Source organism: Vipera ursinii (assembly GCF_947247035.1).
Source record: "Vipera ursinii genome assembly, chromosome: 1".
In the NCBI taxonomy this organism is placed as follows: domain Eukaryota; kingdom Metazoa; phylum Chordata; class Lepidosauria; order Squamata; family Viperidae; genus Vipera; species Vipera ursinii.
In genome coordinates this window covers 181,190,104-181,202,146 of record NC_139512.1, presented here as the reverse complement: position 1 = coordinate 181,202,146, position 12,043 = coordinate 181,190,104, and the positions used below count along the sequence as shown (strand labels likewise).

Below are 12,043 nucleotides of genomic sequence, written 5' to 3'. Positions count from 1 at the left end.
CACATCCAAGCATTAGCCAAGGAAAGGCATTTGAAGTTGAATGAAAGAAATGGAGTATGGCTTTCAGAAACTTTGACCCAATGGCTTCTAAATTATGATCATCTGTAACATGCTGAATATCTCACACAGGAATTTTTTTTTTTTACCTTAGCTTGAAATGATGCATTATTTATTGTGGTGAGCAAATCTACTAGTCTCCCACACCATAGTTGTATGTGCTTTTGCTCAAATACAGAGGTAGTTGATAATGCATGTATTACTACATTGCCCATTGCACCATCCATGGTGCCTGGCATTCATAAACCCAGTTAACAAAACTTTAGTTTTCTTTCTGATCAAGAAATTACAATTTTTTTCCTGTAAAACTTAACTAGGACAACGATTGCAAAGATTCATGCAATAATTATGGCCTGCAGAAGCTGGCTGATATCCTGTTCTCATTATTGTTTCAGAGCTTTTGTTGTTGTTGTTGTTGTGTATTTCAAATTTTATATTTATATTTGTGTTTTATTGCTATTTCTACATTTTAAATTCTGTATTTTGTATTGTTGAACTGAGACTTTAAATAGATTCTGAAAAGTATACTCTCAAAAATTCTGAGTTTGCTGAGAAGCCCCTTCCTGTTTAATTGTATTCATCTTACTTCTTTTAGTGGAAGAACTCATCTGGATTCGAAACATCCTTGTATATTAGATGCAGTCATATGTAGAAATGTTAACATGTTGGGAAGATCTACTTCAGTCAAGGATGAGGCAATCTTTAAATTCCCAGGACCCACAAATTGCTTCTTATCATTCCAAGATGTCTCTTAACACCAGGATTACATTTCAATTTCTGAAATGTTATATTAAACAAAAATCCAGAAGTACTTTCAGCATGTATAGAGTGTTTCAATTTCTACTATAATGCCACTGTAGCCTACACAACCCAAATTTAAATTCTGAATACATACATACATACATACATTCATACATATATACATACATACATATTTCAGGCAAGAATGGACAGTTTTAACACTGTAACAGTTTTAATTACTCATCCTGTCCACAAAAACTAAGTCCTTAACCCAGTTATGATGACAAAACAATCTCAAAATTTGTTCTTTAAAACTTCTAAAGGAATAGAGTATGTGGTATATGGTCATAAAGCATGGTGTCACATGACCACATTGCTTAGTGATGGACAGTCCTGGTACTCCTATTGTTAATCAAATCCCACCAGTCTTTAGGCAAGAATCCATACCAATTCAAGCCTTTCTCAGCTTGGTTTCCTCACAACCCCAAGTCTTAGTAAGGTAAGGGTCTCCCTGCACATCAAGTCCCTCCTACTTTCCTATCTCATAAGTCCAGATAGTTTGCAAAACACCCAAATTTTAATCATCTGACCACAGGGGCACTGCAACACTAACTTTGGTTCAGCGCCACTGTAACTTTGAACCATCTCTGAATGAATGGTTATAACTTGAGGATTCCCTGTATTCTGTTTCATATTTGCTGTATGGCCCACCCAAGATGTGGAGCAACTGAGACCAGTTTAAATTGAGGGTTCTCTCCGATGCCAGTCACTGTTTTTAATCTGCCCACTGCCGGGAGTTTGATCCTTACCGGCTCAAGGTTGACTCAGTCTTCTATCCTTCTGAGGACCTGGATTGTTTTGAGCAATATGCTAACATTTGTAAATCACTTAGAGAATTCTGTAAAGCACAATGAAGCAGTATATAAGTCTATGTGCCAGTGCTATTGCAATGTTTCTCTCACTATAAGTGTACGTTACTAGACTGGCAAGTTCCCAAAGGTAGATAGGCAGGCAGGTAGATGTGCAGAAAGGAGGTTGTGTGTCATTCACCATTTTAAGTGTGATGCCTTCATCTCCATCCAGAACATTAAGCCACTCGGTGGAGAAATTTGAATAGATGACAGTGCAAGTTAGAGACCAAATTCTGCCTCAGAGGAATTAAACACCACCCCAGTTTACCCCATTCATCTCTGGCTTTGGAGGTGGGGGTGCCAGGTGGAGCATAACCTTACAAAATGAGATCAGATTTTGAACTGCAGAAGCTTCCCTGTTTGAAGCTGAGGTTTCTGCTCCCATAACTAGAAGTGCAAATTTATCTCAGGATGAAGATCTGTCTGTTTAGTGCTTGTCTGTTATGCAGCAGATACAATAACAAGGTATGAGTAGATAATGTTAGTTACTCTATTAGAGAAAGTTGGCAGTATGAATTAGTGGGAGCTGCACAATGAGGGGGCAACCTGACCAACCTATTCCTTTTTTTTTTTTACAAATCTTTGAAATACACACATTCCAGGGCTTTGCTACCAGGCATAATATATTTAAACCACTGATGGTGTTTTTTTTAACTTCTGGCTTTCAGCCAAAAGCTATTACTTCCTTCTGTCACAGGCTAAGTATTTTTTTTAATCTGCTCTGACTCAATTCCCCAAAGTGTGAATAGCCAGGTGATAATGGCCAGCCTAGACCTGATAAAATGTTTCAGTGGAACTGAAACTGATTAGGCTCAGGCCTCAATGCTAACAAAAAAGAAAAAAGAAAAAGAGAAGATTTAGGGCAACCTTTCTCAACCTTTCCCAAGCAAAATATATCAGTGGGGGGAGTGGAAGTTCGTCAGTGTATGACCGGGGTGTCAAACTGCTGGCCCATGGGCTGGATGCGTCACGCCAAAACCCCACCACCCCATTGCCGGCAATGAGAAAAAAGTCACGATACGTTGCGACACGTCACGTGACATTGCAAGTTTGATACCTGTGCTGTAGGAAGTCACTAGGATTGTACAATATGTGAACAGAGAAAAAGAGTCAGCTTTAAGGAGTGGCAGGAGTGTGCTCAAAAGAACATTCTGAAACATCTTTCGGGCATCAGATCTGAAGCATTGCATATCCTTAATTGGATGTGTGGTACATCATGAGTCAACAATTTTTGATCCAGTGTAGTTGAAACTTACAGAATGGGGCCAAAATCTGGGACCCATGACACCTGAGGCTTCATTTTCAACTCTCGGTGATAGTTTTCCAGCAACACTTGCAACCCCTCATTCCCTACCAACCCAGCAGCAGCCACTAACCTGCTTGCTGGGAAGGAAAGGAGAGGGGAAGGGAGCAAGGAAGGAAAACAAGGGAGGAACAGGGAGGAAGAAACCCTGCACACCATTTCTAGTTCATGCCAACCACACACCTGTTTCCCCCTCATGTGCCATTCTTCACTTGTTTTCCATGACTCACACATCACTTCTTGGGCACACTCCCTTCCCGTGGCACCTGTAACGCACCTTCATGCTCTATTCCTCATTCACATTTGTTTTAAAATAAATCCATAGTTGATATCATTCAAATATTGTTCTTATAGAAATGTTTCATCTTTTTGTTATTTCACTTAATGGGCCAACAACTATAGTAATGGGCACCCATTATCTCTTACAAAATAAAAGGTTTTTTTTCTATAATCAACCCAATTTGATTATTAGTTCTCCATATTTTGTAATTATTATCAAATTATTTTTCTTTAATTCTGCTATCCCTGAATATAGCCACATCTATAAAAATACTCTTCAATTATTTTGTATCTGTTGTGTTGTTACAATAAGTTTCTCAGAAAATCTCATAAACTTTAATATCATTTTTAACAATCATGCAACTGTACCTCATTGGGGAAACTTGGGAATTAAAATTTTGGCACAGATGCCAGTGCATCATAGTAGCTAACCTGTCATGACGTTTATACAGTAGTAGCCAAAATTGTGGAAACCTTTTGGGAAAAGTGTACAGTAGAAATGCCACCTTTGGTTAAGTTTCCACCAATTTTTCTTCTAATTGATTGGCTGTCTAAGCACTCATGCTCAGTGGCTACAATCAGATGAAGGAAAGCTACCTGATATCAACCTAAGCAAGTTGTGCTTCCTTTTTCTGGTTATTTGTCTATAACCTTTCATAGAATACAGTACAGATAATTGAACAAACTTTGTTGCATTACATTCTTGATTAAATTATCTTTCCATTATTATATAATTTTATGGTATTACTCTAAAAAAAGTGGTGTTATTAGCCATCAAACCTCAAAAATACTCTTTTCCCAAAAAGTTTCCACAATTTTGGCCACTACCGTAGGCAATTTTGTTGCATCCATTGACTGATCACAGTCTACAGTTTTATCTCAAGTTTAACAAAAACTTTGTTTCCTACTCTTTTCAGCATGTTGAATCCTTGATTTAATTCCATGTTTGTATTTTTTTAAAGCTGAAATTAGTCCCTGTATTTCCTTTTTGACCATGCCATCTTGTAACATGGCTATTCCTAGTCTTGTCCACTTTATTTTTTTTTAAATGTACTGTTTATGCAGTGGTTTCTAAATGGTTTTCTAGCAATTCAGTTTTACAGGTTTTGGGTTTTGTTTTTTGCTTTTTGCTTTTGCTACTTTCAGGATTCTTAGGTTCCAGCTGATATCTGAATTTCCCTTGGTTACTGTGATAAGCATTTTCTCTTTGTTTGCCTGGAAATAAGCATTCAAACCACATTTTTCTTCAACTGCCTCTTTTACGTGCAGTAACACCCTCAAATTCTTCATGCTAAGTTTAATTGATTAACACCACCTCATAGATGCAATGCATACGCATTATCATCATTTTTTGAGGTTTTCTGATTTAATTTGTCCAATTTAGGCTGTGTCCTATATATACAAAATATACCAGCAATATATTTGATTATAGGTACTATCCATGTATTCATGACTTAGATTATATTTCAGCCATTTAACTTTGAATTTAGTATTTTTGCACTTGTTTTAACTGTCAATTTTTCTTTGGAATATTTTAACATCATTTTATCGATCAGATTTTGCTGCTTTTGGCAGTTTATTGGTTCAGGAAGGATGCAATTTTATATATATATATATATATATATATATATATATATATATATATATATATATATATATAAAACATGAAATTGTAGTTACTAATATACCAATTAGCAGCTTGGACATTGTTTATCACATTATGCCACATGATTGACATAATTGCTATATAGTTGCTTCCAAATGTACCATTGTTTTTGTTTTTCATTATTAAAATGTTCTATCAGTTGTCATATATTAATTAATGTTTCTACTTTTTAATATTTCACTAATGAAAATGTTAGGGACATCAGAAATTAAAGCCAAAATTAATGTATTTCTTCTCTTTCTTTTACGGAGAGTTTTTAAACTTTTTTTGCTTACTTTTAATCATTTGTGATGTAATAAACATGTCATTCATTTTCATTGAGCCAACATTCTTCTTAATTTCTTTCTTCCAAATTGTATTTTTATTATGGTCTTAGGGGTTATTTTGGATAGCACTCCAAAATGTTAATGTTTCATCTTTATCAGGACAAACATTCTATCTTTGTAATATTTCACAGTAATGTTTTATAAAAACAACTGCTCATTGTTTGACACTGTTGATTTTTTTAAAATTGATTTAATCTAGTTTCATATCAGTTGTGTTTCAAATAGCTGTCACTCATTTTAATTCTTCTGAGATATTTTTAATCATTTTACTGCTAAGATTATATCTTTTATGTAAGCATTCCTTGATATTATTATTTTTCAATTTTGGTTTCCTTCAAATTCTTCTGATTGTTGATATCAGTTCATAATTTATTCAACTTTCTTTCCAAGTGACTTTTCTCTTTTGGTGATTGATTTTGATGCTCTTTTACAGCATTCTAACTCTGATGTTAGTTGCTGTGCTATAAATTAGTTAAGTAAGATCAGCAGCCATTGTCTGTAGTTTGGTATGTTCTGCTACCAAATTTGTGAATTTTGATATTTCTTTTTTTACTCATATTATTCAGTGGTGGAAGCTTTTCCCTATAGCTCAAGTTTTTTTTTATTGAAAAGTTTTACAATACAATACAATACACAAAACATAAACTCCCTCCCTCCCCCTCCTCTCCACCTTACCCTCCCTTATCCTCCCCCCCCCAACTTCCCAGAGCAGGGTATACAGGGTATAGACTTTACAAACTTAAACTAAAATATGCTAACAAACTAAAAAAAGACATTAAATTCTATCACACTTTAACTCCCCTAAAACATAACTAAATAACTAACAAATAACTAATAACTAACAATACATCATATAAAACCAATACTTATTCAAATATTATGGGGGCATTTTGCTTACTAACGGAAATAAAATTATTTTTAATAAAGTGTATTTTATATAAATTAAATTTTATTTTGATGGTTTCATTTTAAAATTGATTGCTAATATACTTACTGTTCAAAGCCTGCTGTAGTTTTCATTTTATGTGATGGTAAGAATTGATAGCTTCTAATGGATATACTACAGATATATTTTAAAATATTATTCTCATTTTAAAAAGTTACAGTGTCGATATGTCTTGGGAAATAAAAATTTTAAAGAATGTTAAATTATCAGTAAAGCATGAGAATGTGAACTTGCATTACATTTCAGAAAATAAAATAGAGCATCACAAGAAAGAATATGTCAAGCACTAATATACGATGTAAAAAGATGTTGAGACTCTAGAAGGAGTACAGAGAAGAGCAACAAAGATGATTAGAGGACTGAAGGCTAAAACATGTTAGGAACGGCTGCTGGAATTGGGTATGTCTAGTTCAGGGGTCAGCAACCTGAAACAGTGAAAGAGCCACTCGGAACCGGTTCCCTCACAAAAGGAAAAACTGGGAGCCACAAAAAATGTGTGCACATGCATGTACATGCGCACATGCGCAGAAAACGATTTGACTGAAGATGGAGCCAAGGCGAGATATGCACCTACCCTGCATATTTGAATTGATTGGTTGAACTTTTTTAGTCCCACTTTTTTTTTGGACTGCACATGGCAGAGGACTGGGAGCCACAGGAGATAGCTGAAAGAGCTGCATGTGGCTCCGGAGCCGCGGGTTGCAGACCTGTGGTCTAGTTTAATGAAGAGAAGGACGAGGAGGGACATGATAGCAGTGTTCCAATATCTCAGGGGCTACCACAAAGAAGAGGGAGTCAAGCTATTTTCCAAAATGGCTGAAGGCAGGACAAGAAGAAGCAGATGGAAACTAATCAAGGAGAGAAGCAACCTAGAACAAAGGAGAAACTTCCTGACAGTTAGAACAATTAACCAGTGGAACAACCTGCCTCCAGAAGCGGTAAATGCTCCAACACTGGAAGTTTTTAAGAGACTGGACAGCCATTTGTCCGAAATGGTATAAGGTTTCCTGCCTGAGCAGGGGATTGGACCAGATGACCTCTAAGGTCCCTTCCAACTTTATTATTATTATTATTATTATTATTATTATTATTATTATTATTATTATTATTATTGTTGTTGTTGTTGTTGTTGTTGTTGTTGTTGTTGTTGTTTCCTGCTTCTTAACCTACTCTTTCTCTTTTGAAATGGAAGTTGGGACATTCATTATTTGCAGCTTGAGGCTGATTTTTCCCCCATTGTTTTCCCCTCTATCTCTTTTAGACAACTTTGTGGTTGATATAAGCTCATGTGTACGTGCCTGTCCGAGTCCCAAGATGGAAGTAGAGGAAAATGGAATTAAGACATGTAAACCATGCACTGACATTTGTCCTAAAGGTAGGCTGCCTTTGTTTAAAAATCCTGTGTGGTTCGATAAATGGTAGTCTTGCAGCTGGAGTCCAAACCCAGTTTTGGTTTGATTAACTAAGGACAGCTATTTGATTATCTAAGGTAACTGTGGCAATCCTATGGAAATGTGGTTTCCCATAGTCCACTAAACACAGTCTTTAGTAGCTGGGGGTATTCTGGAATACCAGCTTGTAAGATGGAGTTGGTAGAGCCTGATCTCTGGAATAAGCTCCCAAGGAGTTGCTCCTTCATGTTTGCTTCTCCTTTTGGGGTTTGCAGTGTTATCTCCCACTTCTCCTTTTCCTCAAGCTCAAGAAAAAGCAATGAAACCAACAATGCATTGCACTGAGTATGCAATATTAAAGTTAGGGAGCAACTTTTTTATCAGAAAAAAGGCAAAAGTTCTTTCCCTTTCCCAAAATGTTTAGCCTTCCCCCCCATATTATAATTCCCTTCCAATGGTGCACTTTCAAGGGATTCAGCATCTGGTCCCTATCCACACATCTCTGCCACTGTCTTCACTTGTTTACACATAAGATAGTCTGGAGTATGAAAAAGTGTGCTTTAAGTGGTACCATTTATATACTCCAAACTGGATAGTTTCCCAGTTTCAAGACAACACCTGAGGAGAATGTGTGGCTAACTCTGTATATATGTAATGGATGAGTACATTTCCCTTACACATCTCCCAATATCTGCCAGTATGAAGGGGAAGGGTGGTGGGGGGAGAGAAGCAGGGCAGGTCTATGTGCCCCATTCTCTGCTCAGTTTGAAGACCTCATGCGTTTATGCAAACACATTCAGGATATTAAGGATATGTTTACTAAAGCATTTAACCTGAGCTTTAGTTTTCAGAGGCAGGGAAAATATTCTAGTATCAACATACCTCAAATATATAGTAATGCTGCTTACCATCATATCAGTTTCACCCAGTTTCTACAGAGTTGTGCATCTTAAATCTGTTCAAAGAGAAAACTGAACAGTGGAAAACCACAGATAAAAACATTTGATTTATGTAGGTCAGAATGGGGACTGAGTTTGTTCCTTTGTATGATTTAATGTCCATTATGAGCTTTCCTCTTGGTTAACACACTCTTTCAGATATCACATTTTCTATGTGGAGCTATGTTTGCATGCAAAAAATACAGGCACATCTGGCTAAATTATCATGCCATAACTTGTTCATGGTGCAGAGTTAAACATGATGTTTATTACTGAGATGCTGTTGATTGCAGATTCAAGAACACAGTAAATATAGCAGGTGTTGAGTTCAGACTCCCTCCTGGTTGATTTTGTGAAGTTATTAATAAAACACCTCAAAATTCTTGACTTCTTAGGCCTACAATTAGCCAGATGAAGACAATTTCTGAGAGGAATAAAGACTCTGACTCTTCCAATCTTTCAGATTGTGATTATTATTTTCAGTAACCATTGCTTCCTCTAAGCCTTTATCTCATCATTTAGAAATAAAGATAATTCTCCTTTACAAAGCAGGGAAAGGCCTTAAAATATTCTCTAAATGTTTCCACCTAGCAGTTTCAACTATGAGAAACATGATTAAGAAATGGAAGGTACATGAAAGTCAGGGCAATATTAAGAAGACTAAAAGAAATGTCTGAAAACTAGCCAGATCTACAATAACAGAATCCACAAATCACTACAAATGTTTAGCTGACATTGGAGTAAATGTCCCCAATCCTTAGCATGTGTTCTTTTTATGAAATTGATTTGCATGCAATGGTTGTTTAGAAGGAAACCTTTTCTGCAACCACATACTAGAAGTCCAAAAGCAACACTAGAAAGACCCTCAGCTGGCCAAACAAAACTTTTTTTCTATCCAAATGGGGTATTACAAAAAACTGATAGAAAAGATACTCGACCTTTGCTCCTGCCATATTCTCAGTTCTTCCTTACTCTCTCACTCTTTTTTCTTTCTCTACTTGTAAATTGCACATAAATACTAATGTAAGCATGGATTCAAATTGGTAGAAATTAGATACCTGAACAACTGGTTCTCTGTGTGGACACTGCTTCCAGAAGTCCGTTCTGGGCTGCTGGAAGTGGCATCCATGCACTTCTGGTGGGCCATTTGGGCCTGGGAGGCTTCCGTGGCTCAGAACAGAGTTCCGAAAGAGGCATCCATGCCCTTCCGTGGGCCATTCTTGGCCTGGGAGGTCTCCGTGGCTGAAAACGGACTTCTGGAGGTGGCATCCACAAACTTCCAGCAGTCCATTCTGGGCCTTGCAAAAAAGGGCTAGGGCTTTAGCCGGCTCACCAAAATCAACAAAAAATTAGGTACCAGTTCTGCCAAACTGGTGCAAACCAGCTGAATCCCACCACTGACTTTGTAAAAATATATTTAACTTTGCATGTGTAGAACTGCAGCCATTAAACAAAACATCATATGATTCTGACTAGCAACTTCACTTCTTGTTCTCCATTTATTCTGCCTGTTGTGAAGCTTTCAAATGATTGTCATGTGATTGTGGGACATTTTGACATTCATAAATGTACTGTACATCTGTTCCGAAGCACCTTAATGGCGATCACATGACCATGGGACATTACAACAGTCGTACGTATCAGGATTGGTCAAAAACCTGGGCATAATTATTTATTATTTTTTTTAAATTTTGTACCTTGTATTTTTGATATTTATTGCCCTGTACATCGCCCTGAGTCCTTCGGGAGAAGGGCGGTATATAAATCAAATAAATCAAATCAAATCAAATCACTGTAACATCAAATGGTCAGCAGTCAGTAAAGTGAAAACTACTAGTACTGTATAAAGATTGCTTTGCTTTGCTTTGCTTCACTTTGGGATTCATGCAAATGTATCATTTGATTAAGGATATGTAAAGTTTACACACAGCTGTAACTCCATAGGAGGAACAATCAATTTTATGAGCCTTACCTGAAGATATGAGGGATTTGAGCCCTGTAACACTCTGTTTAGATTTATTGAATCAAATATTTCTTTTTTCCTCTCTCTGTGTAATGAGAAGCAAATCCTTTTTATTGTACAGGGTCAAATAATTCATTTTATAAACTATAAGAAAAGAAATAGGAATAAAAGCCTCAAGATACTTAAAATGTTTCTGGAGTTTTAGTAAAGTAGTTTGAAGATCTTTATAGTTTCACCCATGTTTTTGTTGTTTTGATTGTATTAATAAAGATATCACCCAGCTATTGTTTTTTACAGGATTTTGAACATTAGTATTGCTCCATTGTGACTGTGAAAAGAGTTGTAGCTAGAAGGGTTCTATAGTGTATTTTTTGCTTCATCTTGCATGGTTTGTATCTTTGCATAATATTTCTAGTACTGCTACTAAAAAACACCTCTTTTATGGCAATACACAGTCATGTGTGCAAGTCAAGGCATTCTATAGATTGCCTTATAAAGCATTTCCTAACATAATTTGGTTTTATGTTATGCTCAGGGCTAAGCATGGATGAAATAGAGAAGAGGGTTTTTTTTAGATTATTTATTTTGAAATGAAAGATAAAAGAACAAAAGATGGAGATTTATGTCTGAAGGCCCTGGAATATATGACTTCCAAAACCAATGTGCAATTCTTAAACTAAGGATTTCACATCAACTTAAAAAAAATTAAACATAGCCATTTTCTTGACTTATTGACAGAATGTTCTTTTCCTGATTCCTTTCTCACTATCATCAGTACTTATTACTTCCCAGTTTATAATGTATTTGTACAAGATCTGTCCCAGTTCACTTCTAATCAGGTTGCCTTGATCACTCCATTCAGTAGTGATACATATGTCATAAACAATTGCTTTAGAACTTTTCTCTCCATGTAAGTGACTTTCTACTAGAAATATAACTACAATCATTCTGTGACTAATCCATATGCTACAATATAGGCTTCATGTTTTCAGTCTTACCTGTAGTAATTACCATACCACCTTGCCGCACTCCGCTAATTATAATTTCAGCCTAGGCTGTCATTAGTCACATACAAAGAATCCATGTATATTGATTGCATATTTTTACAAAGTTGTTTATTTTTGCAGCATGTGATGGCATAGGTACAGGAAGTTTGATGTATGCTCAAACTGTAGACTCCAGTAACATTGATAAATTTATCAACTGCACCAAGATCAATGGGAACTTGATCTTCCTTGTCACTGGAATTCATGGGTAAGTGAAAATTTTGTAACATTTAACACCAACATTTTTTTTAAAAAAAATCCAGTTACACTATGCAGCAGTTCTGTCTTTTAATACTTGAAATGATATACTAGGCCAAAGTCACCTGGATAGTTACATGTCTAAGAGGATTATGTAGTGGGTTCATCCAGATTTAAATTTTTAAGCATAAAAGTTGATAAGATAACATCAAAAAGAAATTTTAGGCTATCATAAAGATGCCTCATACTACTGTCCTAGTTTGGGTTCTCCTGTGGAT

The 12,043-nt window shown here is 36.1% G+C and overlaps 1 protein-coding gene across 2 annotated transcripts in view; it reads left to right on the top strand.

Annotated features, from left to right (window-relative positions):
• ERBB4 (erb-b2 receptor tyrosine kinase 4) overlaps positions 1-12,043 on the top strand; it is a gene marked incomplete at both ends in the record, with an annotated part of 1,101,913 nt that overhangs the window by 819,795 nt on the left and 270,075 nt on the right. For both annotated transcript variants that reach the window (XM_083354418.1, XM_083354419.1), the window contains 2 exons: positions 7,491-7,604; positions 11,649-11,775. In XM_083354418.1, the coding sequence (XP_083210544.1) occupies positions 7,491-7,604; positions 11,649-11,775 (241 nt within the window). The remainder of the gene's footprint in view (positions 1-7,490; positions 7,605-11,648; positions 11,776-12,043) is intronic.